The sequence below is a fragment of the Felis catus genome, chromosome D2 (assembly GCF_018350175.1).
Source record: "Felis catus isolate Fca126 chromosome D2, F.catus_Fca126_mat1.0, whole genome shotgun sequence".
In the NCBI taxonomy this organism is placed as follows: Eukaryota; Metazoa; Chordata; class Mammalia; order Carnivora; family Felidae; genus Felis; species Felis catus.
The window spans coordinates 75,095,797-75,120,986 of record NC_058378.1 but is presented as its reverse complement, the minus strand read 5'-3'; the positions used below and the strand labels follow the sequence as shown (position 1 = coordinate 75,120,986).

The window sequence follows — 25,190 nt, the reverse complement described above, 5'->3', positions numbered from 1 at the left end:
GGTCATGATCTCATGGCTCGGGAGTTCGAGCCCTGCGACCGGCTCTGTGCTCACAGCTCAGAGCGTGGATCCTGCCTCACATTCTGTGTCTTCTGCTCTCTCTGCCCCTCCCCACTCCTGCTCGCTCTCTCTCAAAATTAAATAAACATTAAAAAAAAATAAAAATTTAAAATTCCTGGCCTCAGTGTATGGAGAAGTTAAGACACTTAAAAAGAAGAATCCATGAAGAGCTCACTCGCATTCTTTTTTAAGCCACCTTGCTACGTTTCGGTTTTTATTCCTGGTTTTGAAGGTTTCCGCAGTGTGGGCTGAGGCCCACGAGCAGACTCATCAAGGGCCACCCAGGATAGTCCCACCCATTTGTAACGTGCGAACCAGGGCCTCTCGTGGCTCCCTAGCTCTGTCGTCAACCAAAGGCCGGGGCTATGAAGCTCTGCGCGGTGCGGAGGCCCATTTAATCCGGAGGGCGTACGAAAAACACCACTGAAGCGGGGGCCCGGACCATAGCGAACGCCGAACGGTTTCGGGCGCATCTTCCAGGGCCAGCCAGATTCCGGTCGTCCCGGTAACCAGACAAAGAACGCGCTTGCGCAAACTCCTTGTCACGTGGGGCTGGGTCGGGGGCGGGACCGACGGCTGCTCCTTCGGGCCCGCGGCCCCTCCCCTCTCAGCGCCGAGGCCAGCCGAGGCGGGGCAAACCTCTGCCCTTTTGCGTGGGGGTGACTCACAGCTCCTGCCCCTTTTCACTTTGGTCTCTCTTGGCTCGTTCCTCGCACCACGTGCCCTCCTGGCCGCGCCCCCAGCTGCCCTTTCCAACTGCCTGTTGGAAGTTGCTGTAAAATGTCGTGAGGGGCGCTGCCGCTTTACGGCTGCCTCTCCCAGGCTAGAGCCCGGGAGCGCCCACCGCCGTCAGCCCTGTCTCGAAGAGTCTGCTCGGCTGAGACGGAGAGACCCGGCGCGCCGCTCCCCGCCCCGCCGCGCCCGTGCCGGCCGCCGGCGATGTGAGCTCGAGGTGGCTGCGGTGCCCCCTGGCCCGGGGTTGAGACGGGCGGCAGGTGCCTGTGAGGCGGGAGGGTGCTGGGGGCCTGCAGGATGGAGGAAAGCATGGAAGAGGAGGAGTGGGGCAGCTACGTGGCGATGATGGACGACCAGAACCACAACAACTGGGAGGCCGCGGTGGACGGCTTCCGGCAGCCCCCGCCACCGCCGCCACCCCCCTCGTCGATCCCAGCCCCTGCGCGAGAGCCGCCAGGGGGGCAGCTGCTGGCGGTGCCCGCGGCCTCGGTGGACAGGAAAGGCCCCAAGGAGGGGCTCTCGATGGGGCCACCGCCACCGCCGGAGGCCAATGGGGTGATCATGATGTTGAAGAGCTGCGACACGGCCGCCGCCGTGGCCAAGGCGGCCCCCGCCCCCACTCCCAGCTCCACCATCAACATCAACACCTCCACCTCCAAGTTCTGTGAGTCCAGCCTCTTCCCTGCAGCCTTGGCTTTTCTCCTCCCCACCCGGACACCGAATCCACCCTTCTCGGCCAGCCCCGCTTCCTTTGTTTCAGGCCTGGGTCTCTCCTCCCCTCCCCGCCTCCCTCCCCCCCTCGTTCGGTGTCTGCGGCCAGCGCCTTAGCGGCCCTGGCTTCTTGTGTTACCTGGCCTAGAGAAGCAGCCTGGTGCGCCCACAGCCCCAAGTTCTCCTGCAAATGCGATGCTTATCACAGCTGGCTATCTCTCAACATTCAGAAGCCCTTTTCTTCTCCGTTGCCCCTGAAAAGTTTCGCCCTCAAACGTGAGGGGAAAATTAGGCCGTCTGAGTTTCGTTAAAGGATTCTTCTTTTTTTTTTTTTTCTTTTTTGTAGTCAGAGAGAAATCTGGCAAGTTGTGTTCTTGTGCTTTTAGCTCGTCTGCGTTCGACAAGTCAGGAATTAGAAAGCTGACCAATAGTTACACCTCGTTCTTTCCCTTCACTAGCGTGCACTTTCTACGTCCTGATAGAGAACTGTAGTTGTTTTTAGAGTGACACCAATGCGGTGGGAGCGACATCCGTTTTGAAGCTAATAATGTATGAAATTACTTGTCAAAGCGTACACTCATAAGAATAAGCCATTTAGCATGTGTACAAGATAACGTTGAACTTTAGGTTAGTGGTCCGCGTTAATGCTCAATTGCAGGCGGAAAGATTTAAGACCAAAATCTGTTTTGTAATCTGAAACTGACCCTAAACCGACCCTAAACGTAATTTCTACAGCTAGGAAAAAAGAGTGCTTTTGCTTTGAGTGGGGTGTTTTTTTTTTTTTTTTTTGTTTTTTTTTTTTTGGAGGTGGTGGTAGTGGTGAAAAGTGACCATGGCAGCCAGATTTTTCTCTCCTATTAATAACTGCAAGTTTTAAATGACATCTGGTAAAGCAACTGGAGATTTCATTTCTAGTTACTAATTTTATCAAGCAGTACCAGTAATTGTCCAATTAGCTGTGTAGAGAAAATATCTGCCTTGATTCAAATATATATTTAACAACCTTATGCTTTTATTTTTTTGGTGGGAACAGCCCATAATCTAATTTATTTGCCCTCAAGATACAGCTTTGGTCAAAGACATTCATATGTAGGTATGGTTGGTAAGATTTGGATATGATTTTTTTTTTTTTTTTTGTATCATGTGTATGTGAGAATAATATATAGTTTGTGTATTGAAGTCTAGTAGTGAAACCAGGCTTTGGACAGTGTGGCCTAGTGACTTATCTAAATGCTGCAGGATCTTGTTTTAGTGCTTCAACAGTTCATTTGAGAGTTCAGAAAACATCCAGTCAAGAGCAGAAACCAATGAAATTAGGAACAAAAGAAAGACTTGCTAAACCAAAAGATCGTTCTTTGAAGATCGATAAGCTAGATAGACCTCTGATAAGACTGATCAAGTAAAATACATGAAAATATAATTAAGTGAAAAAAATGGGAAGTAACTACAAGCATGAGATTTCAGAAAAGAATTTTATGAATTCCTGTAGGTTAATACGATGAAAAGTATCAATTATTAGAAAAATACATATTGAAAGTTGGTATCAGAAGAAATGGATAGCTTGAACTAATAAATATTTAACAAAGTGGAAGGAAGGGTAAAGACCTCCCCTTTCAAAAACTGGACTGAGATAAATGAGTTGCATTGGACTCTTAAATAACAATTCCTTTTTACAAGTTTAGAAACGGAAATAAAAAGATGCCTAGTTTGTTTTATAAGGTTAGTGAAATCTTGATTTTAAAACTAGATAAGGACAATATGAGAAAATTATAGACCTGTTTCAGTTATTAGCATAGATATGAAAATCCTACATATCAAATCTAACAATGTGTTAAAAGAATCCTGATCTATGGAGTTTAAGAATGTAAATATGACTCAACATCTATTTACTGTTAATATAATTTATCTCATTAATAGACTAAAGGAGGAAAATCATGATTATCTTGATACCATAAAAGCATTTGATAAGATCCAATAGCTATGTGATAAAAAACTCTTTTCCCACGATTGGGATATGAGATAACTAGATCGAGGTTATTACCAAAAACCTACAGCAAATAATAATACTTAATAGAGAAATTTTAGATTCATTCACTTTAAGATAAGTAACAAGTTAAGGATGTCCTTTATCACTATTATTGTTTAACATTCTAAGAAAAGTCCTGGCTAACACTACAAAGGGAAAAAATAAGTGTAAGGATAGGAAGGGAAGCAATAAAACCCATTATTTGCAGATAACATCACTTACCTAGAAGAACCATTAGAATTAAGAGACACTATTAGAACTCGTAAGAGTTTAGCAAGGTTCCTGGATTCGAACCATAGGGCACCTGGGTAGCTCAGTCGGTTCAGTGTCCAACTTCAGCTCAGGTCATGATCTTACAGCTCGTGAGTTCAAGCCCTGCATCAGGCTCTGTGCTGACAGCTCAGAGCCTGGTGCCTGCTTCAGATTCTGTGTCTTCCCCTCTCTCTCTACCCCTCCCCCGCTCACACTCTGCTTCTGTCTCAAAAATAAACAAACATTACAAAAAATAGGATCAAACCATAAAAATTAATAACACTCACTAGCAATAAACAGCTAGTATAGGGAATCAGAAGTAAATATCATATACAATAAAAGCAACAAAACTGTAAAGTCTGTAGAAAACTTTAAAACTTGAATAAGGAACCAGAAGAGAATCTAAATAAATCTTTCCATGCTCTTGAGATGTGTTTGTTTATTATTATGAGGGTCAGTTTTCTCCATTTTAATCTATAAATTCGATTAAACTGCCATCAGAATTCCAGTTGGTTTGTCTAACAAACTCAGTAACCTAGATCTAAAACTCATATGGCAGATAGGATAAAGTTTACGAATAGCTAAAGCAGTCTTAAAGATTTGTTTTTGGTGGGGTTTGCCTTATTGGAAATTAAGATACTATTTCAAGGCTGTAGTAATAAAAACTGTAGTGTAAGTGCACAAACGGAAAAATAGACTTGGGAACAAATTAGATAGTGGAGACTTACGCATATGTGTTCAGGAGCTTAAGAGAAATCACTGGAGAAAGGAGACCTATTAGGAAGAGTGGCTCAGTATATGGAGAAAAAAACAAACCCTATAGCACAGGCAGAGTGGGTTATGGATAAATTAAAAAGACCTAGATGTGAGAGGAGAAATTATAAAATTAATGGAAGACATTGTTGAAGTTCTTTTCTTAGGGACCAGGGACTCCTAATGCTTCAAAAATATGAAGGTGAAAAAGGAGTGATTTTGATTATATAAAAATTAAAGATTTTCATTCAGTGAAAGATGAAAGCATGAGAGAAGGTATTTGTAGTGCCCAGTATTGATAAGGGATTGATATATAGACTAGACAAGGAACTACACAACCCTAAGAAGAGGGCAGCAACCTTTGTAGAAAAATTGGCAAAGGATATTAATAAATAGCTTATGGAATAGCAAATCTTTTTTTTTTAATTTTTTTTTTTATGTTTATTTTTGGGACAGAGAGAGAGCATGAACGGGGAAGGGGCAGAGAGAGAGGGAGACACAGAATCGGAAACAGGCTCCAGGCTCTGAGCCATCAGCCCAGAGCCCGACGCGGGGCTCGAACTCACGGACTGTGAGATCATGACCTGAGCCGAAGTCAGACACTCAACTGACTGAGCCATCCAGGCGCCCCTGGAATAGCAAATCTTAACATGCATAGAAAGAGATGTTTGGAATTAAGTAATCAAGAGACATTCAAATTGAAAGAGTAATAGTATCTTTTCCCACCTCTTAAGTTGGCAAAAAGTAGAAAGTGAGATGGCACCAAGTGTGGGTATGGATACAGGATTTGCTGGTTGCACTGACGGTGTAGTGGACCAATGCGGTGTTGAGATGCCCAGAGTCTCTGCGGACCAAATAATGGAAGATAGCTGGAGTGTTGATGAAGCCCTGAGCTGTGACAGTGAAGGTGTGTTTCTGGACTGTAAGATGAAAACAGCTTCTGGCGGTCTGTATTTGGAATAGATAAAAAGCAAGCATTTGTTAGCTTGATGGATGCATACTAGGCGCCAGGGATTGTGTTGATCTGTCCCAGTAGAGACCATATCCGGAACAACAACTACAACTGGAGTCACCACTTGATTTACTATAATCCAGTCATTCTCCAAGATTCAGGTTCTCTGCACTGACCCAATAGGTTAGTGAAACAGAATGTCTTAACAGTTACCATCCCTGTGTCTTCTACGTCTTTGAAGTTGGTTCTGTCCTCTCGTTTCCACAGAGGTGTGCTCTTGCTTTGGGTTTATTTTGTTAGAAAGGGGTACATCTAGGGGATTTTATTTGGCCCTTCTTATGCTCATAACCCTTACTACATAGTGTAGGGAGCCTTTAACTGTGTGTTCAAGAACTGGGGAAATTACAGGGTGGGTCTGTGGATTCACTGGGCCCACTGAGATGGATGGAAGCCAGAACACTCTTTCTCAATGTGACATCACAGCTCCTGATCTGACTGGTTTACCATAGTGACGTTCTGGTCCCTTAGGGTTAATATGGGCTTAGAGCTGGCGTTAAATAACCCCCCCAAAAGCCTGAGTGATTCTGTTTCCCACATGCACTGTGTCCTTGATGAAAAACTGAATGTTCTATTTGGAAAAGGCTAGGGGAATGACTTTATGCACTTGATGGAATTTTGTAGGGTCCTTCCTCAATGGAACCCATATGCACTGTGTCCTTGATGAAAAACTGCATGTTCTATTTGGAAAAGGCTAGGAGAATGACTTTATGCGCTTGATGGAATTTTGTAGGGTCCTTCCTCAATGGAACCCATATGCACTGTGTCCCTGATGAAAAACTGCATGTTCTATTTGGAAAAGGCTAGGAGTATGACTTTATGTGCTTGATGGAATTTTGTAGGGTCCTTCCTCAATGGAACCCATTATCTCCTTTTTTCCAGGCGCTCTGTGTCTTTGAACAAGTTCAGCCTGCGTATTAGGTGATATGCCATAACTCTTCCATTGTGGCCACTTAAGTCAAGCCTCAGTTTGATATATCTAGAGTTTTTTTCTTTTCATTTTCTTTTTTTCTTCTCGTCAAGTAATACATTAGTATACTCCACATCTGTTTTTCTTATGGACACTATGGTTAGCCACCACCAGAGATCCAAGCCATTCTGATAACGGGTCTGGCCCTCCTGCCTGTTATAATAACCAGGCCTACTTTATATCTGACGGTTAAGTGCTTCTACTTGTCCTTTATCACCTTGGAAATCCCACTATCCCATTGAAATCAGGGAGCTCCTTTTAGTGGCAGTATTACCCATCTTTAGCCCAAAACTAAAAAGGACAGCCACCACAGCAGTTTTCAAGGAAATCCGTGTATCCTTCACCAATGTATTTCTTAATTCCTTGATGAAGGGTCTTGGAGGACATTTAAGAGAGAGAGAGAGGTAGAGAGAGTTGAATATGATAAAAACACTCAGTCTTGTCTTCATAAGTCTAGATTCATTCTTCTGCATACTAAGGAAATTTCTGGTGTTCCAAACTCACCTTCCCTCCCTCGTCCTCTTCATTCTCTATTCTTCCTCTTTCTCCTCTTTGTCTATTTCCTTCTTTCTCATACACCTTTTCTCCTTCCTTCTCCATTTATATTCAGTAAATTGTACCCAGTTGAGGCATAAAGTTTTATCTAGGATTTGAGCCAGCTAGAAGCTAGCCTATTGCTACGAATGCTGGCAGAAGTCAGGAAACTCCTGGATCAGAGAAAGAAATGTTATTCATGGCACCACAAATAGGGTGAGAATCAGCATATTTGCATAGGTTCCCCTTATCCCCCAAGTCTCCAGAGACAAGCACAGTACGGCCAAGATGGATGCTCCCTCATTGGGCTTGTGTTGCAGCTGAAGAATATTGAACTTGGGGAATCTACTGCTTTTATAGAAAGCAGTAAGCAAGCTTCTTCTTTGTTCAGGGGAAGATAATACCTCACCTTTCAAGGTTACCAGCTGTAGAGCGGCTCAGGTTCAAGAGCAGTTGGTCTGGGTTTTGCAGTCTTAGCACACTCAGCAAGACATGTAGGAGTGCAAGAAGCCCAAGGAAGACTACCTCTCCAAAGGTAACCATGACTGCAGTTGAGAACATTTTCATCATTTAAATACTTTTTATGCCTCTTTGCTTTCAGTTCCCCACCCCCTAGCCCCACTGCTTTCTGTTACTAGGTTTTCATATAAATGGTATCATATAATCTGTATTATTTCATGTTTGGTTTCTTTCCTTCACCCTGTATTTGAGATTCATTCATATTCTTGCATGTTACTGAGTTTAGGGCTGAGTTCTATTTTGGCTGGGATACTACAAATTGTGTATCTGTTCATCTGTTGGTGATCATTTGGGTTGTCTCCAATTTGGGTTATTATGAATAAAGCTGTTATGAACCATCATGTGGATTTTGTGTAAATATAGGTTTCCTTTCTTTTTTTTTTTTATGCTTATTTGTTTATTTTGAGAGAGTGTGCATGTGCACAGGTGGGGCAGCAGCAGAGAGAAAGGGAGAGAGAGAATCCCAAGCAGGCTCCACACACCAGTGCAGAGCCCAATACGGAGCTTGAACCCACGAACTGTGAGATCATGACCTGAGCCGAAATTAAGAGTTGGACACTCAACTGAGCCATCCAGGAGCCCCTAGACATAGGTTTTCATAAATATATCTGTAAATGGAATTGCTTGGTCATACATTAGTTATATGTTTAACTTTATGAGAAACTGCCAACCTGTTTTTTCAGAATGGCTGTATCATTGTACATTACCATTAGGAATGTGTAAAAGTTCCATTTGCTGCACATACTTATTTATACTAAGTATGCTTCACATTCTTGGAATTGTAAGGTTTTTTTTTGGTTTTGTATTTTGTTTTAATTTTAGCCTTTTTAGAGGGAGAGTAGTAATATCTCATTGTGGTTTTGTTTTGCATTTCTCTTTTACACATGCCATTGGCTTTTCATGTGCTTATTGCCCTTTAATGTAATTTTGTTTGTGAGAATCTTTGTGTTTCTTGGGTTGTCTTAAGAATTCAGCATTAATTTTAGATACATATTTTATGAGATAATATGTATTATGAGTGCTATCTCTCTGGTTTGTCTTTTTATTCTTGACCATGTCCTGCAAAGAATAGATGTATTAAGTTTTGATGAAGTCTAACATCAGTTTTTTTCCTACAGCTGGTACTGTTTTTTTTTTTAATCTTTTTTTTTTTTAATTTTTTTTTTTCAACGTTTATTTATTTTTAGGACAGAGAGAGACAGAGCATGAACAGGGGAGGGGCAGAGAGAGGGAGACACAGAATTGGAAACAGGCTCCAGGCTCTGAGCCATCAGCCCAGAGCCTGACGCGGGGCTCGAACTCACGGACCGCGAGATCGTGACCTGGCTGAAGTCGGACACTTAACCGACTGCGCCACCCAGGCGCCCCTGTTTTTTTTTTAATCTTTAGAAACATTTGCTTATCTCATAATCAGGGAGATTTTTTTTTCCTATATTTTATTTTAGAAATTTTATAGTTTTAGCTTTTATGTTTAGATCTGTGATCTAAGTTATGAGTTGATACTGGTGTGTAGTAAGAGATAAGGATTGAAGTTCTTTTTTTTTTTTGAATGGATATCCAGTTGTTTCAACACCATTTATTTAAAAGATTATCCTGTTTTTACTGACTTACTTTGGCGACTTGTTGAAAAATAGCTGACCATGTATTTGTGGGTCTAAATTCCATTAATCTGCTGTTGGGTGTATCATATCTAGGATTGTTAAATCTTCTTGTTGAATTGGTTGGTTGATCATTATGGAACTCTGTCTTTATCTTACTCTGAAGGATGCTTTTCTTGTTAGCTGTTCAGGTTTTTTTTTTTTTCTTCAGAATTACTGTTAACACAATGTATCTTTTCCTATTATTTTATTGTAATCTGTATGTATTTAAAGTGCATTTCTTGTATACAGCATGTGGTTTTGTTTTGCTTTTTCAAATCTAGTCTAACAACCTCTGCCTTTTAATTGGAACATTTAGACCATTTACACTTAATGTAATTAATGACATGGTAGGGTTTAAATCTACCATCTTCCAATTTATTTTCTCTTTGTCTCCTCTGTTCTTTTGTTTTTCTGTTCTTTTAAATTTCCTCTTTACCTGTCTTTTCATTAATTATTTTTTATGATTCATTGTTTGTCTCCAGTTTGGCTTATTAGCATGCCTTTTTTTTTTATATATATATTTTAGTAAATTTAGTATTTACGATATGAAAACTAAACTTATCACAGTGTACCTTCAAGTATTAGACCACTTCACATATAGTATAGTAATCATATCAGTATACTTCGTTTCTTCTTCCTGCCCTTTACGCTGTGTTGCCACTGCTATAATCTTCTACATGTAACGTGTCAAATATAGAGTTGCTAACTCAGCTTAAAACAAACATTTATCTTGAAAAAAAATTGAGGTGAAATTTATGTAACATAATACTCACCATTTTAAAGTGAACCATTCAGTGGCATCTAGTGCATTCACAGTGTAGTGCAACTATCTCTTTATCTGGTTCCAGAACATTTTCATCACCCTAAAATAACGTGTCTTACCTGTTAAGCAGTTACTCCCCATTCCTCCCTCCCATCAGCCTCTGGCATCCATCAACCTGCTTTCTGTCTCTATGGGTACACCTATTCTGGATATTTCATATGAATGGAATCATAATATATGAAACTTGTCTTAAATAATCAAAAATTGGAAAGTATTTTATATTTACTTAGTTATTGTTTCTATTACTCTTTATTCCTTTGCTTGGACCCAAGTTTTCACCACTTTTCTTCTGCCTTGAGAATTTCCATTAACATTTCTTATCGTGCAGTCTTTTTGGCCTTGAATTTATTCAGCTTTCGTTTGTCTGCACAAGTAGTTTACCTTTATTTTCTTTTTAAAATTTTCTTTTTTCTTTTTTAATTTTATTTTTTCAATTTACATCCAAATTAGCGTATAGTACCACAGTGATTTCAGGAGTAGATTCCTTAATGCCCCTTACCCATTTAGCCCATCCCCCCTCCCACCACCCCTGCAGTAAGCCTCTGTTTGTTCTCCATATTTAAGAGTCCCTCATGTTTTGTCCCCCTCCCTGTTTTTATGTTATTTTTGCTTCCCTTCCCTTATGTTCATCTGTTCTGTGTCTTAAAGACCTCATATGAGTGAAGTCATAGGTTTGTCTTTCTCTGACTAATTTCGCTTAGCATAATACCCTCTAGTTCCATCCATGTAGTTGCAAATGGCAAGGTTTCATTCTTTTTGATTGCCGGGTAATACTCCATTGTATATACATACCACATCTTCTTTATCCATTCATCCATCGATGGACATTTGGGCCCTTTCTATACTTCGGCTATTGTTGATAGTGCTGCTATAAACATGGGGGTACACATGTCCCTTCGAAACAGCATACCTGTATCCCTTGGATAAATACCTAGTAGTGCAATTGCTGGGTCGTAGGGTAGTTCTGTTTTTAATTTTTTGAGGAACCTCCATACTGTTTTCCAGAGTGGCTGCACCAGCTTGTGTTCCCACCAGTAGTGCAAAAGGGTTCCTTTTTCTCTGCATCCTTGCCAACACCTGTTTTTTCCTGAATTGTTAATTTTAGCCATTCTGATGGGTGTGAGGTGGTATCTCATTGTGGTTTTGATTTGTATTTCCCTGATGGTGAGTGATGTTGAGCATTTTTTCATGTGTCAGTTGGCCATCTGGATGTCTTCTTTGGAGAAGTGTCTATTCATGTCTTTTGCCCATTTCTTCACTGGATTATTTGTTTTTTGGGTGTTGAGTTGATAAGTTCTTTATAGATTTTAGATACTAACCCTCTATCTGATATGTTGTTTGCAAATATCTTCTCCCATTCTGTCGGTTTCCTTTTAGCTTTGCTGATTGTTTCCTTCACTATGCAGAAGCTTTTTATTTTGATGAGTTCCCAATAGTTCATTTTTGCTTTTGTTTCCCTTGGCTCCAGATTGTTTCCTTCACTATGCAGAAGCTTTTTATTTTGATGAGTTCCCAATAGTTCATTTTTGCTTTTGTTTCCCTTGGCTCCAGAGGTGTGTTAAGTAAGAAGTTGCTGCGGCCAAGATCAAAAAGGTTTTTGCCTGCTTTCTCCTCAAGGATTTTGATGGCTTCCTGTCTTACATTTAGGTCTTTCATTCATTTTGAGTTTATTTTTGTGTATGGTGTAAGAAAGTAGGTCCAGGTTCATTTTTCTGCATGTTGCTGTCCAGTTTTCCCAGCACCACTTGCTGAAGAAACTGTCTTTATTCCATTGGATATTCTTTCCTGCTTTGTCAAAGATTAGTTGGCCATATGTTTGTGGGGGTCCATTTCTGCATTCTCTATTCTGTTCCATTGATTTGAGTGTCTGTTTTTGTGCCAACTTTACCTTTATTTTCTAAGGATATTTTTGTTGGATATAGAATTCTAGATGGGCAATTTGTGTTTTGTTGTGTTTTTCTTTGTCAACACTTTAAAGATGTTTTTCCTTGTCTTCTGGCCTGCCTTGTTTCTTATTTAATAAATGTCTGTATAGTCTTATCTTTGTTACTCTCTCTAACGTGTCTTTTTTTTTTCTGGTTGCTCTTAAGATTTTCATTTATGCCTTAAGTTTTCAGCAGTTTAGTTGTTACATTCCTTGGGGTAGGGTTTTCTTTGTGTTTATTCTTTTTATTCATTGAGATTCTTGGATTTGTAGGGTTTTAGAATTTGTCAAATTTGGGGTGCCTGGATGGCTCAGTTAGTTAAGCGTTCGACTTTGGCTCAGGTCATGATCTTATAGTTCGTGGGTTTGAGCCCCACACCCTGCTTTGGGCTCTGTGCTGACAGCTCAGAGCCTGGAGCCTGCATCGGATTCTGTGTCTCCCTCTCTCTCTGCCCCTCATCTGCTCATGCTCTTTCTCTGTCTCTCAAAAGTAAATAAACATTAAAAAAAAAAAGAAAGAATTTGTCAAATTTGGAACATTATCATTCATTTTATATGTATATGTGAATATATATACGTATTTAGATTTACCATTCCCCGTCAGTTACACATATTGTTAGACCACTTGTTATTGTGCCCTGAATCACCGAGATTCTGATCATTATCTTTTTTCGTTTTTTTTTTTTTCCCCTCCCTGTGCCTCAGTTCAGATAGTTTCCATTGCTACGTCTTCCTTGGTATCTGATCTGCTGTTAATCCTGCTTTTATTCAGCAGGAGATCGAGCTGTTTATAATGTAGGCCATCATTGAGTCCAGGTTTGTGCCAGTTAACGGAGCAAACTGTAATAACCATATCTAGTTGCTTGAGATAGTGCAATAAATAATCTTTAGTGAGTATATTCCTTTTGATAACTTAAGTGTTATCTAAAGTTATGTTTCCTTCTACTCAGTACGCGTAGACTTTGATCCCATGTGTATTCTCTAGGTTTTTAACATAAAGTATTTTCTTTTTTTTTAATTTTTAAATATTTATTTAAAATTTTTTTAATGTTTATTTTATTTTTGAGAGAGAGAATGAGTGGGGGAGGAGCAGAGAGAAAGGGAAACAGAATCTGAAGTAGGTTCCAGGCTCTGAGCTGTCAACACAGAGCCCGACTTGTGGCTTGAACCCACAAACCGTGAGGTCATGACCTGAGCTGAAGTTGGAGACCTAACCGACTGAGCCACCCAGGTGCCCCAATGTTTGTTTTTGAGAGAGAGACAGAGTGTGAGCGGGCAAGGGGTACAGAGAGAGGGAGACACAGAATCTGAAGCAGGCTCCAGACTTTGAGGTGTCAGCACAGAGCCCAACGTAGGGCTCGAACTTACGAACCACGAGATCATGACCTGAGCTGAAGTTGGATGCTTAACTGACTGAGCCACCCAGGCACCCCTCCAACATAAGATATTAATGTCTTTGGACATCTTAGAGTCTTCCAAGAGTCTGTAGTGTTTTTTGGAATGTAAGCTGACTCCCATTGGTTTATATTTAGTACTTGTTCCCCTGGAGAATCTGATTTAGTTGGAGGTTTAGGGACAGCTTGTAGGTAAGGCATGTGGAGATCTGCATTCCCTCGTAGGTTTCAGGTAATGTCATGACAGAGTCTTTAGTTAGGTAAAGACTAGCCTCATATTGTGGAGGACGGGTACTTCTTAGGCAGGGAAGGCTCAGTGACTTTTGTGAGGTCAGTTCCCAGATTGATCAGAGTCCACCAGACTGGTTCCATTTCAAGTCTCAAGGTCGTACTGTTTCACAGTCAGTACCCTTTCACTTAAGAGATTTATCTAAGCTTTAAATTATTTTTGTATGGTTACTGTGTGTAACTTGCAGGATCATTCTATTTCTGATTTTTTAGCTATGTCAACCCTGTGCCTGTAAGAATTAAGAGATTCTTTTATGACAGTCACGGATGCTCTTTGGTCTTTGTTCATTGAGCTAATAATTTTCTTAAAGTTTTCACCTGTTACCAGAATCAGTTTACTCCACAGTCTGTGTTTCTCATTTCCATCATAACTGCCAGAACAGTCTGCCGTGTCGTTTCCTCAAGAACTTTATTCTGGGTATCCATAGCTGATAATTTAACTCTTTACTGATGCCTGACAGGTCCTGTTGTATTATGTTATCTGATGTTGGCATGGTCATCCTTGTCTAAATCCACCTAGATCGCAGGGTGCCTGGGTGGCTCAGTTGGTTGAGTGTCTGACTCGGTTTTATCTCAGGTCATGATCTCGTGGCCCATGAGTTCGAGCCCCATGTCAGACTCTGTGTTGCCAGCGCAGAGCCTGCTTGGGATTCTCTTTCTCTCCTTCTGTCTCTGCCGCTCCCCAGCTCACGTTCTTTCTCTCTCTCTCTCTCTCTCTCTCTCAAAAGAAATAAACTTAAAAACAAAAAAAATCCAACTAGATGGGAAAACCAGAGCCAGCTGCCTAGCTTATGAGAGTGTGTCCTTAACTACTCCAGTACCAAATACTTTATCATTTATAGTTCAGTGCAAGCAATCACTAGGTATCCAAAGCAAGAAGAGATTTAATACTGGAATTAGGTCCTTGAAAAATTGTTGAAGAGGTTGGAGGTATAGAAGTCAGTGAGGCTGCTCCACTCGAGCTGAGGGCAGGCTCCTGCTGGTGCTGCGACACCACTATGCTTACGTCATCACACCTGCCTCCCTCATCCCTGAAGCTGGTCACCAGACCCTGGAACTTGGAGTTGGGATGCCACAAATTCTAACGTCTCTTGACTTGCCAGAATCACCGGCAGCAATAATACATCCTTTGTCTCACTTTGGCCTTCCAGATTTCACTCAGATGTGTCTCATTGGTGGAATCCGATTTGGGAAGTGTAATTATTTAGTTCAGCTTTACATTCTACATTGGTTAGCTTTCTGTGATAATAACTCCCCACATCTCAGGAGCTTATGGAACAGCGCAGGTTTATTCTTGCTCATGTTATATTTGTGGCTGGCAGTTGGCTGTGGCTTTTCACATGTCCTCTCATTTGCAAGAGCAGCTCTTTTCTGGGTCCTGTCACTCTTGGCAGAGGCAAACAGAGGAAAGTGGACAGAAGCACTAAATGGCTTTTAAAGCTTTTGCTCAGATGTAGCACGTCACATCTGCTCATATTGCAAATGTATTAAATAGAGTGGAATGAATGGTTCCCTGTTGCAAAGTATTGGGGATGGAGGCAGGTGGGACTGGGGTTTGAGGGTAAAAGGCAGTGAGGGGATAAAGATGGATAAAGACAGGGACAGTGGGGGGGATCTTGCCTTGACTGACAATACTGTGCAGTGGTCTCAGGAAAGTGATTAACCTAGTGCACCAAATGTTTCTCTTCAGGTAAACAAAAGTTTCACGGTATTTTATTTTATTTTATTTTTTCAACGTTTATTTATTTTTGGGACAGAGAGAGACAGAGCATGAACGGGGGAGGGGCAGAGAGAAAGGGAGACACAGAATCGGAAACAGGCTCCAGGCTCTGAGCCATCAGCCCAGAGCCCGACGCGGGGCTCGAACTCACGGACCGCGAGATTGTGACCTGGCTGAAGTCGGACGCTTAACCGACTGCGCCACCCAGGCGCCCCAGTTTCACGGTATTTTAAATTGAACTCCGTGAAATCACTGTTTTTTTTTTTTTTTAATTAATGATTAAAAATGTGTTAAAATGGACTTTTGAATTGGATGAAAAGTGTTAACTGATTTTCGTAAATCCTACCCTTTGCATCTGCCAGTTTCCAGATTGGTTGATCCTTTGGCAAGCGTATCAGTTAATACATTCAGGTCTTAAAATATGCTCTGTTTATAGCATCTGTGGTCGTTACTAGGTATTTTCTTACCTTTCAGTTTAGTGGAGTTGTGCCGCAGTAAGTGGCACTGTGATACTGATTGATTGGCCGGATTTCAGGATCTCATTGGGAGTCTTGCCTTGCCATTTTTGACATGTATTGCATAAAGTGACACTGATGAAACCTTAAGGGAAAGTCATTGTAATGTTTATATAAGGCCCAGTCCCGAATCCCTAAAGGAAATGAATGCTGCTTGCTTCCTCTTTATTATTTTTTTAATGTTTATTTATTTTGAGAGAGAGAGGGAGGGAGGAGGGAGGGAGAGAGGGAGAACAAACACAAAAACAGGGGAGGGACAGAGAATCCCAAGCAGGCTCCACACTGTAAGCACAGAGCCCAATGTGGGGCTCGATCTCATGAACTGTGAGATCATGACCTGAGCTGAAACCAAGAGTTGGGACGCTTAACAGACTGAGCTGCCCAGGTGCCGTGCTTACTTCCTCTTTAAACTGTAACCCTGTAAGCTGTAGACTGTATGTAATCACACGGTAAACTGTTAAATACCATATAAAAATTATTATTGATAGCCTTTTGTAACATGTCTTGGCAGGAGAAACTGGCTTTCCCTTTTTCTTTCTACTTTTGTAGTCATTAGGCTATTAACCTCTATGGGTAGAGTTATATATAGGTCCATACTTTGTAGTTGCAGTTGTTCTGACCAGACATCTGAATGGCATTTTATTCATCAAATATTTATTTAGGGTCTTCTGTATGCCAGGGTAATACTTTAGTCTCTGTTGATGAGATAGAGGTTAGTGTGGAAGATGATGACAGATAATTATGATACGTTATGATTAAATGCTATAGTAAAGTTATATAAGTGCATGGTAGCATAGAGGAAAAAGAGAATCTTTATGAAAACCAATAAAAGTTTGTCAGGTGGGTTGAGGAGGCAAGTTTGGGCTCAAGGAGACTTCCTTTGCAGAGGGAGCAGCCTGTGTTTAAGACCCAGAGTTGAAATTGTTGGAACACAGGGTTTGAGGAGGGAGTGGTACAAATTAAACCTAAATGGATAGAAAGGTGTGCAGATGTGAGGGGCTTGCCATGTTAAAGATACGATTTTCTCCTGTAGGAATAGGAGCCACAGACGGTATTAAGGGAGTCAACTTGGCAAAATTTGTCTTAGCATGTTAATTTAGATTAGAAAGGAGAGAATGGAGGCCTTGAGACTAGCTAGGGGGTTGTAATTTGTTGTAGTCTAGACAAGAAATGATGATGTGAATGAATAAAGCATTGGAAGAGATCATTTTTCAGATTTTAGAAATATTTGGGGACTAGAGTCTATAAAATTTGGTGGTGAAGGAGGGAGGATATAGATGTGGGAAGAGTATAGGTAGGTAGAGGTGTGTGTGTGTGTGTGTGTGTGTGTGTGTGTGTGTGTGTGTGTTTCTGTGTGTGTGTGTGTCTTTTTTAAGGTCTATGGAATAGTCACATAGAAAGGTCTAGTGCGCAGTTGGTAAAATCTGAGCTTTCTCATTCCGTGTGCCTTAGAATATTGGAAATCCTGAAATACTGAAACAAAAATTTCTTTCCAGTACATTTGTTTTTCTGAGCATTTGAGATTCACCAAACTCATTGGCCTTAATACAAAACAGCACAAAACTTTGTTTTTATTAAAGTACAGGTTTATCATTTAAAAACTTAAACTATATGAAAACCTATGTAATGAAAATCAGTGGTTCCCTCCTCTTCCACTTTCCATTCCTAACCCTCTAACTCACAGTCAACTTTTTGTTCATTTAGCTGTTTCTTCTAGTATTTATCTACATACTTCAGTTGCTGTTACTGCTTAATTTTTCACTTTTATATGATCTGTTGGCTTCCTGTTATTAATATGAGGTTTTAGTTCTCTTATACTTCTACCTACCTTACCCCTCAATTCTTTTAATACCACAATTTTTGGATCAATTAATAAGCCATCTTTACATTATGATTATGGCCAGGAATGCATTCAGATTACATTTTCCTACACATAGATCTTCGTTATTAGTTGCTTTGTTTACACTTACATAATGTGTCAAACTTATTTTTAAAACTCTTCAGTGGCTTCATCAGATTCACCATGTATCTGTCACTGGTATTTTAAAAATGTTCCATTAATCAGTATTTTCGTGTCTGCTTGTGAAACTGTTAATCTGTTTCTATTCTTTAGGGCCACTGCCCAGTTGCTACTCAGGGGCTTCCCAGATAGTGTTTTCCGGGGTGTGTGTGTGTGTGTGTGTGTGTGTGTGTGTGTGTGTGTGTGTAGAACTTATCTTCTAGTAGCTTCCTGAGAAAATGTGTATATATAATAAAGTTTTGTCTTTCCATGTCTAAAAATTCTGCTTTCACACTTGATTGATGTTTTGACTGGGTATAGAATTATTAACTGAAAATAACTTTTCCTTGGAATTTAAAGCATTGCTCCATTGACTTTAAGCTTGCAGTATTACACTGGAGACTTCGGGTGCCATTTTAATTCTTGTTCTTTTGAACTAACCAAACTCCACACCCGAAAAACAAATAATTCATTGAAGAAATAGGCAGAAGACATGAATAGACACTTTTCTAAAGAAGACATCCACATGGCCAACAGGCACATGAAAAGATGCTCAATGTCACTCCTCATCAGGGAAATACAAATCAAAACCACACTGAGATACCACCTCACTCTGGTCAGAGTGGCTAAAATGAACAAATCAGGAGACTATAGATGCTAGAGAGGATGTGGAGAAATGGGAACCCTCTTGCACTATTGGTGGGAATGCAAACTGGTGCAGCTGCTCTGGAAAACAGTGTGGAGGTTCCTCAAAAAATTAATAGATCTACTCTATGACCCAGCAATAGCACTGCTAGGAATTTACCCAAGGGATACAGGAGTGCTGATGCAGAGGGGCACTCGTACCCCAATGTTTATAGCAGCACTCTCAACAATAGCCAAATGATGGAAAGAGCCAAAATGTCCATCAACTGATGAATGGATAAAGAAGATGTGGTTTATATATACAATGGAATACTCCTTGGCAATGCAAAAGAATGAAATCTGGCCATTTGTAGCAATGTGGATGGAACTGGAGAGTGTTATGCTAAGTGAAATGAGTCAGGCAGAGAAAGACGGATACCAGATGTTTTCACTCATATGTGGATCCTGAGAAACTCAACAGAAGACCAAGGGGGAGGAGAAGGGGGGAAAAAAGTTACAGAGAGGGAAGGAGGCAAACCATAAGAGACGCTTAAATGCTGAGAATAAACTGAGGGTTGATGGGGGGTGGGGGGGTAGGGAAAATGGGTGATGGGCATTGAGGAGGGCACCTGTTGGGATGAGCACTGGGTGTTGTACGGAAACCAGTTTGACAATAAATTTCATTAAAAAAATTTTTTTTTGTTCTTTTGTATGTGACCTTTTTTCCCCTTGAGAAAATTTCTGGGATGTTTTCTTATTTTCATGTGTCAATATTTTTTTCCCTTTATGTTTTTTCTATTCTTTCTTTTTTTCTGGAATTATTGGTAGTTATATGTTAAATTTCCTGTTTTTGTCTTCTGTTAACTACTTTTGCCATATTTAATCTTTTCCTCAGTGTTTTGGGGAGAATTTGATATTTTCTTCAGTTGGTTTTTTTTTTTAACAGTTGCTATATTTTTACATTAAGATCATTTGGATTGCTTCTTTTTCATGGCAGTCTTTAGTTTTTATTTTACATCTCCAAGGATAGTAATTATATGGGTTTTTTAAAGTTTTTAAAAAGTTCTCATATCTTTCTTTTTATCTTTTCAATTTTTGTTTTGATTTCTCATGTCAGCTTTCTGCAGATATTGGTGATCTGTAGTAGTCTGTTCATACTTAAAACTGAAAAAGGCTAATTGTGGTAGTTGTGTGTTTACAAGGGACCTTACCAAGTATAAGTGTTGGCCTTCATTTTAGGCTATTTAGATGCAGAGCTGCTATTTTGTTGGAGAACTGCCAAATATTAGTATGTGAATATCTTTTCTCTGGCACTGTTGAGTTTCTCTAGAGGGAGGATCTTCATTCTGGGAGAATGGTGGGGGAGGGGTAAGTGGAACAGGAAGTAAAGTACATTTTTCCTGGTCCATGGCATTCCCTAACTTACAAAAAGGAGCAGGATTAGATGTTTGAGCATTTCTTATGTTGACTTTTTAATCTTTTTATTTTTTATTTTAGAGCGAGCAAGTGGGGGTGAGGGGTAGAGGGAGAAAGTGAGAAAGAGAGAGCGAGATGGAGGCAGAATCTCAAGCAGGCTCCACACTCAGTACGGAGCCTGATGCGGGGCTCAGTCCCATGACCTTGGGATTATAACCTGAGCTGAAATCAAGAGTTGGATGCTCAACCAACTGAGCCATCCAGATGCCCCTCTTCTGTTGACTTTTGGCTTTTACTTAAATCACCCCTGTGCTTTGTACACACGTTTGTGCAGGTACCTCTTACCTCCTTAATGTATCTATGTCTCAGAGTCCCAGGCTTTTATCTTTCAGTTTTTGCACAGAATAACCCTTCTGTCGACATGCAACCAATCTTCCTTCCTTCCCACTGCCCATTCTCTGCTTCTAACCCATACTCCTTGTATCCTGTCTTCGAGCCCTGAACTTCTCAGGGTCCTGCAGGGCAAAATTAGCTCACTTTTTGATGCTTGCACCTCAGCACACACTGCCTTATGCTACTACTTCAAAGTTAAACTTACCTGGTCTTAATGTCACGGAGAGATTGACTTGTTTAAGTCTTTGAGGAAATCAGCAGACTTCTAAAACTCTGGCAGACTTGCACTTGGCATGGTTTACACCTGTGTATTCAGTTGAACAGATACTTTCTATATGAATATTAAGAGATTTGGGTTTAGTTGGAATTAGAGCTATAATGATAGCCCTTGACCTTTTCATATATACTGTTATAACATGTTCGTTTTAGGATGTGTGTCACAGTCTCAAGTGTGATGTTGTAATTGTACAATAATGTGTAGTAATTCTTCTAGAGGTATGTAGATTTCATTGTTGCTGTTTGGCTGCTGTAGCTGGTTTTCTGATCAAGTAGTGATGAAGGACATTTGCATCATTACATTTCATTACATTTTGTCAAATTGAGAAATGTGTGGATTTTTTTTTTTAAATTTTTTTTCAACGTTTTTTAATTTATTTTTGGGACAGAGAGAGACAGAGCATGAACGGGGGAGGGGCAGAGAGAGAGGGAGACACAGAATCGGAAACAGGCTCCAGGCTCCGAGCCATCAGCCCAAAGCCTGATGCGGGGCTCGAACTCAACGGACCGCGAGATTGTGACCTGGCTGAAGTCGGACGCTTAACCGACTGTGCTACCCAGGCGCCCCTAGAAATGTGTGGATTTTTAAGCAGTAAAACAATAATGAAATGTTTTTCCTATACAAGTTTTACAGTGTTTTTAGGAAAGAAACATGTTATTTTAACCAAGGCAAAGCAGGTTATATATTTAGTTTCATATAGTTAGTATGTAAAAAGTCTTTTGTGGATTCTGTTTGGGGAGGAGAGGATAGGATGGGGTGGGAAGCACAGAACCTTTAAACAATATTAATAAGGACTTACAGAAATAAAAATAAGATAGTAGTGTTAATTTAATTGTTTATGTGAATGTAACTTCATTTTTACATGGAATGATTTCTTAATGATCACAGGAGACATTTTATATTGTCCATAGTATTTAATTGAATGAAACCACAAACTCTAAGTCTTAGAAACTTCCTAAACAAATACCTGAAGCATGGAACTTTTAAAAGGTTTTTGCCTGCTTTTTTTTTTTTAATGCTTATTTATTTTTGAGAGAGAGAGAAAGAAAACACGCATGTGAGGGGCAGAGAGAGAGGGAGGGAGACAGAGAATCCGAAGCAGATTCCATGTTGTCAGGGCAAAGCCTGATGCAGGACTTGAACCCATGAACTGTGAGATCATGCCCTGAGCCACAGTTGGACACTCACCCTACTGAGCCACTCAGGTGCCCCAGGTTTTTGCCTACTTAAGAAACAGTTGCTTCATTAGGACTTAACATTAACAGTTGCTTCATTAGGACTTAACATTAGCTGCCCTCCTCTATTGGCAAATCAGAATATACCTAACTTGTAGGGGTTTTTTTCTCCTAAGGGAAAGGATATTTAAAGTATTTGGTAACCCCTGTTACTATTTTTTTTTTAAACCAGCTAGTTCTCTTATGAGCAGTTAAGTATTAACGATCTATTGTGTCAGTATCAAGTTATTTTCCTTTTGAGAGAAATAAATAATTGGAAATTTTTTTAGTTAACACCCCATTTATTTATTAGAATACATTACTTTGTTCTGCTTCAGAGTCTCCTGTTTTATTCTATTCCTTTTCTTCATTCCCACGGACTTTCTCCCAATCCCCAGGCTTTGTTCTTGGCCTTCAGCTTCTCTCTGTCCATTACTTGAAAGTGTTCAGTCATCCCGTTGTGCTGGAGAGAGTAGAGCATTCTACCAGGTGGTAATGTTTTGGACAACACAGGTTTACTGGATTGTTACTGATGATGGATGGGCAGGCAGACTATGGCAATAAGAAGTCGTACTTTTTTTCCCAAGATCACATACACTAGCCAGAGTTAAATAGAAAACCCAGAGCTTTTTGCCCTAGTCCATTCTGTCACCTTATCTAGTTGTCATTAATTATAGTTAATCTAAGAAGTCATTGCATTTGAGACATAATTTGGCCTATTAAATTTGGCTTAATCATTTAATTTGTAATTGCCTTTGTTGTATTTTTTTTTTAAGTTTGTTTATTTTTGAGGGTGAGACAGAGACAGAGCATGGGGGGGGGGCACGGCGGGGCGGTGAGGAGGGGGTTGGGGCTGAGGCAGAGAGAAAGGGAGACACAGAATCCGAAACAGGCTGCAAGCTCTGAGCTGTCAGCACAGAGCCCGTCACGGGGCTTGAACTCACGAACTGTGAGATGGTGACCTGAGCCGAAGTCTGATGCTTAACCCACTGAGTCCCCCGGGCGCCCTGCCCTGCCTTTGCTGTATTCTTCAGGAGTCAATTCTGAATGAAGGCAGTGTTCTTGGTGGGAAGAAAAGAGACATAGAGGAATATATAAAGTTAAGGAATTTTTGATATGAAAACAGCTCCTAGCTGTTGTTTTACCATTCTTCTTTGATACATTTACACCTTTATTTGACTCTACAAGTTGTTCAGAATACACCTGTGACCCTGGCTGTCCTGAGCTGCTGGAGTAGCATTAGGCTGTGGGTCTCATTCAGACTTGAGCAGGTGTAAGAATCACCTGGGGTGCTTGGTAAACAGATTCCTGTATTGTGATTCACTCCCCGCTCCTCTCCAAGTTTCTGATTCAGTAGTTTTGGGCTAGGGCCTGGCAGTTGGCATTTACAACAAGTTTAGATGATACTGACACTGTTCTGAGTATCACGCTTGGAGAACCACTAATATAAGGTAATGAAAGGTCTTGCAGTAGACCAAGTATAAATTAATAATGCCTGATATAATTTCTGAATATATCTTCCCCTTCCTTACAAATAACAAAGAAATTCAAAAGGAATAGTAGAACTTAACCTGGTTTGCTTCAGTCTATGTGAAATAAAATATGCTTTAAACTTTAATTCCAGAACAACCACTAAGTGGTATGCCATCAACTGTTTTTATAGTAAGCATTTATTTTGGTTTTCGGTAAATTAATTCACGTGTTAGTGAGTACTTGTCATGTGCTAGGCACTCTTCGGCGGGAGTTGGGGCTGTAGTAGTAAATTCCTCCTCCAGGGGGCGAGTGTCTAGTTTGAGGGAGATGGACAGTATGTAATATGTCAAGTTTTGATGAATTACTTGGATAAATAAGTATGAGAATTGAACATATGTATTCCTGCCTGGTATGAATTATATATCTCTAATAGTTTATTATTTATTAATAACCTGCTAATATTCCCGAACCTTAGATTTCAACTATTCCATGTGTTTTAGACTTTATTTCACTTTATTTTAGTAAAGATCAACTAAGCAACTTTTTCAGTAGGACTTAGACTGCATGAACTTGCTATCTAATAAATACGTGCTTCTAGGTTTAAGTCTTGTGGCATGATGTTTTGAGGCTAACACTAGGGATTTTACATTTTTTGAACTGGACTGTCTCTAGAGAGCACTGCATTCTTCAGTTCATTGAAATGCTCATTGTTCTGATTTTTATACTAGGCCTGCTTTACTCATTTATATTACTGACCTGGGCCTTGTTGGGTTTTGAGTTTTAATACCTTTAAACTGCTTAAGAAGTAGTGCATTATTTTCAAGCTGGAAAACACAACCTAGATAAAATTTAGAAATTTAATGGTAATTTTTGTTCAGTGTCCATGCTTTATATTTCTTTCGGTCAGTCTGAACTTGTTTGTGGACAAAGTTGAGAGTGATTGACTACGTTTCTCTAACAAGAGGATCTAGTTTTAAAATTCAAGGCTACATACTGCACACATACAAACACACGCTTTGTATGTATGTGTATATATTTTTTTAAATCAGGGATTAGGTTGAGATTAGCAAGGAAATAATAGATACCTTGAAGTTTCTTGGATTGTCATTTTAAGTGTTGATTGCAGATTGGCATGAGAAACCTTCCTAATCTTTGGCTAAGAGTTTACACCAACATGTGCTCATTCTTCATACTACCTCTGGTTCTCTTGATGCTTGTCTGTATTCTGTTCTTTTGCTACCATGGTGAAGATCAGCTGGTTTCCTAGAAGAAAGTGATGTTAGCTAGTGTCTTAATCCATTCAGCTGTTACAACAATATCAGAGACTGCATGGCTTATAAATCACAGAAACTTATTTCTCACGGTTCTGAAGGCTGGGAAGTCCAAGATGAAGGCGCTGGCGAATTCAGTCTGGCAAGGGCCCGCTTCCTGGTTCCTGTAGACTGTCTTCTTGCTGGCGACTTCTGTTGCATAAGGAGTGAGGAATGTCTCTGGGGTGCTAATTCCATTTGTGAGGGCCTCACTCCCATGACCTAATTACCTCCCAGAGGCCCTTCCCAGTACCATCACATTGGAGGTTAGGATTTCACCATATGAATTTTGGGGAAAGAAACACAGATAGTCTGTAATAGCCAGCATTTAATAAAAGTCAGCCAAATTGGCTACTTATTTATTTATTTTCCAAGCAAAATATATGTAGAAATAGACGTATATTACATTTATAGATGGAAATGTAAAGTGGAAATAGATACGGCTTTTTTTGATGTGGAAATAGGCTTTAAGATTTTCTTCTGTGATCATGCCTTTTTCATTTTGGTTTTAAAGTCTCTTTTCAAAGATACTTAAAAGCAGAACATAAAAAAAAAAAAAAAAAAGCCACATGAAAGATACCTGAGAGGCATTAGCAATTACTGCTTCTGTA

At 40.2% G+C, this 25,190-nt stretch overlaps 1 protein-coding gene across 1 annotated transcript in view; it reads left to right on the top strand.

Annotated features, from left to right (window-relative positions):
- Positions 1-653: 653 nt before the first annotated feature.
- CACUL1 (CDK2 associated cullin domain 1) overlaps positions 654-25,190 on the top strand; it is a 72,434-nt gene continuing 47,897 nt past the window's right edge. The window contains exon 1 of the mRNA XM_003994457.6: positions 654-1,459. Coding sequence (XP_003994506.1) covers positions 1,093-1,459 — 367 coding nt within the window. The 5' untranslated portion in view covers positions 654-1,092. The remainder of the gene's footprint in view (positions 1,460-25,190) is intronic.